The sequence below is a fragment of the Plectropomus leopardus genome, unplaced genomic scaffold, assembly GCF_008729295.1.
Source record: "Plectropomus leopardus isolate mb unplaced genomic scaffold, YSFRI_Pleo_2.0 unplaced_scaffold23374, whole genome shotgun sequence".
NCBI classification, from domain to species: Eukaryota; Metazoa; Chordata; class Actinopteri; order Perciformes; family Serranidae; genus Plectropomus; species Plectropomus leopardus.
Genome location: NW_024625352.1, coordinates 1 through 1,723, shown reverse-complemented (window position 1 = coordinate 1,723; position 1,723 = coordinate 1). Strand labels below are relative to the sequence as shown.

Genomic DNA, 1,723 nt, shown 5'->3' with positions numbered 1-1,723 from the left:
TAATATTTATATCTACATAACTATATCTATGTACAGATATTATCACACTGTTAGACTTTGGATTTGACAGAAATACTTTAATATTTACAATAATTTTTGCTGACAAGCTATAATATTTGCTGCCGTGTCCTCTTTCTGTCTCTGTGCAGTCGATCACAAAAGGAGAGGAGATCTCTCACTGCTGTCTTTGATGAATATTTCCACTGGCCCTTAAACTTCTTTCTTTCAAGGCAGTGATCCACTCAGCAATGTTCCCGTTGCCCGTTAAACACATTTCTAACTATGCATGTTGCTGGAGGTCATCTCCGTTGCCTAGAAAATTGCTGAGTGCATCACCACCCTCATATGGAAAGAAGCCTTTTTATGGATTCATCTCACAGTTTCACCTTCTTTTCCTCCTGTTTCTCTCTCATCAGTTTCATTTTTCTCCTCCATGCTCGCCTCTCATCCCCTGTCGGTCCATCTCTTCCTCCCAAAGCGGAAACCGAATCCTCCTTTCTCCCTGCTCACAGCTTGGAGGCCTCCGATAATGGAGGTCAGAGCTTCGTTCCTCTTCCCTCCTTCCTCCCCGTCTCCGTCCTCCTGATAGCTCCTGCTCTCCCGAGAGTGACCCGACAGCGCCCGGGGTACCACGTCTCCTCTCTGAGCTCTAAGCAGGGCCTCCTCTTCCCAAGACCTGTCCTCCTCCTCCTCCTTCTCCTCCCTGGGCTTCAGCAGGACCAGCCGGGGGTCTTGAGGATGCTCGGGCCAAGCATCAGGCTGGACGAGCCTCTGCTCCTCCAAAGGAGCCTGGAGGAGCAGCAGGGCCGATTCCAGCTCCTCTTCACCCATAGTGGGCAGGGGGGCGGTGGGGGTGTGGGGGTACGAAGTGACGGTCCATGGGACGGGGCAGAGGAGGGCGAGGGAGAGGAGGGTGAGCTCTGAGGCGCCGAGATGGTAAAAAAGTTTCATCTGGAAAAAATACCAAAGAGTTATTCAGCCTTTTATTATGTCATTATGTGCAAATGAATTCAGCTATATTATCACCTGCATCAACATCAGGTCTCTTGTGCTGCATTCAGACGCCTTTCACGAGCAGTGAAACCTCTGAAACTTGAGAAAATTGGTTTAATTTCTTTCAAAAACAAATTATGAGCAACTTGGCAAGAAATCTCCTGCAAATTACAAAAAAAGGATAAATATAAGGTCCTGCTGATTTTTGGGGTCGATATTTTGTATTTTGCTGATTATCAGTATCAGTGTTTTATTTAAATGATCGCTGATAAAATTAACTAATTAAAAGGTTCAAAGAAAGTGTCAGCATGGGAGGAACTTTTACTATCTATATTTATTTATTCATTTTTCTATTCAAATTTTCACTTGACTTTATACAAAGAGTTGCTGGGAATTTGTTGTATATGATGTTGAAAGATTTAGTTTTAAATAAACATTTGCTTAAGGTGTTTAAACAAAGTTGTTATATTTCAAATTCTAAATTTCAAAAGAAATAGTTTCTTTCCTTTTTTTTTTAAAAAAAAAAAGCATTTCGGTTCCAAATCTCTGTTATCAGTCTCATTAACTACCAATAACTGGTATTGGTACTGGCCCTAAATAAATTCAATATAAGTCAATGACGATCTGAAAATCAGCTGGGAATTATTAGATATGATCAAAAAATGTTGAAAAATGTCCAGAAAATGATATTTATAATTCTCTTAATTATATATTTAAAATTACATTACAA

General features: G+C 41.0%; 1 protein-coding gene across 1 annotated transcript; it reads right to left on the bottom strand.

Annotated features, from left to right (window-relative positions):
* Positions 1-444: 444 nt before the first annotated feature.
* On the bottom strand, positions 445-951 carry LOC121966172 (pyroglutamylated RFamide peptide). The gene has a single exon (XM_042516280.1). It carries the CDS (start codon positions 949-951, stop codon positions 445-447), a length of 507 nt encoding a protein of 168 aa, XP_042372214.1.
* Between the last annotated feature and the right edge of the window lie 772 nt (positions 952-1,723).

Coding starts and splice junctions, on each gene's coding strand:
- LOC121966172 (XM_042516280.1), bottom strand. CDS start 951: ATGAAACTTTTTTACCATCTCGGCGCCTCAGAGCTCACCCTCCTCTCC.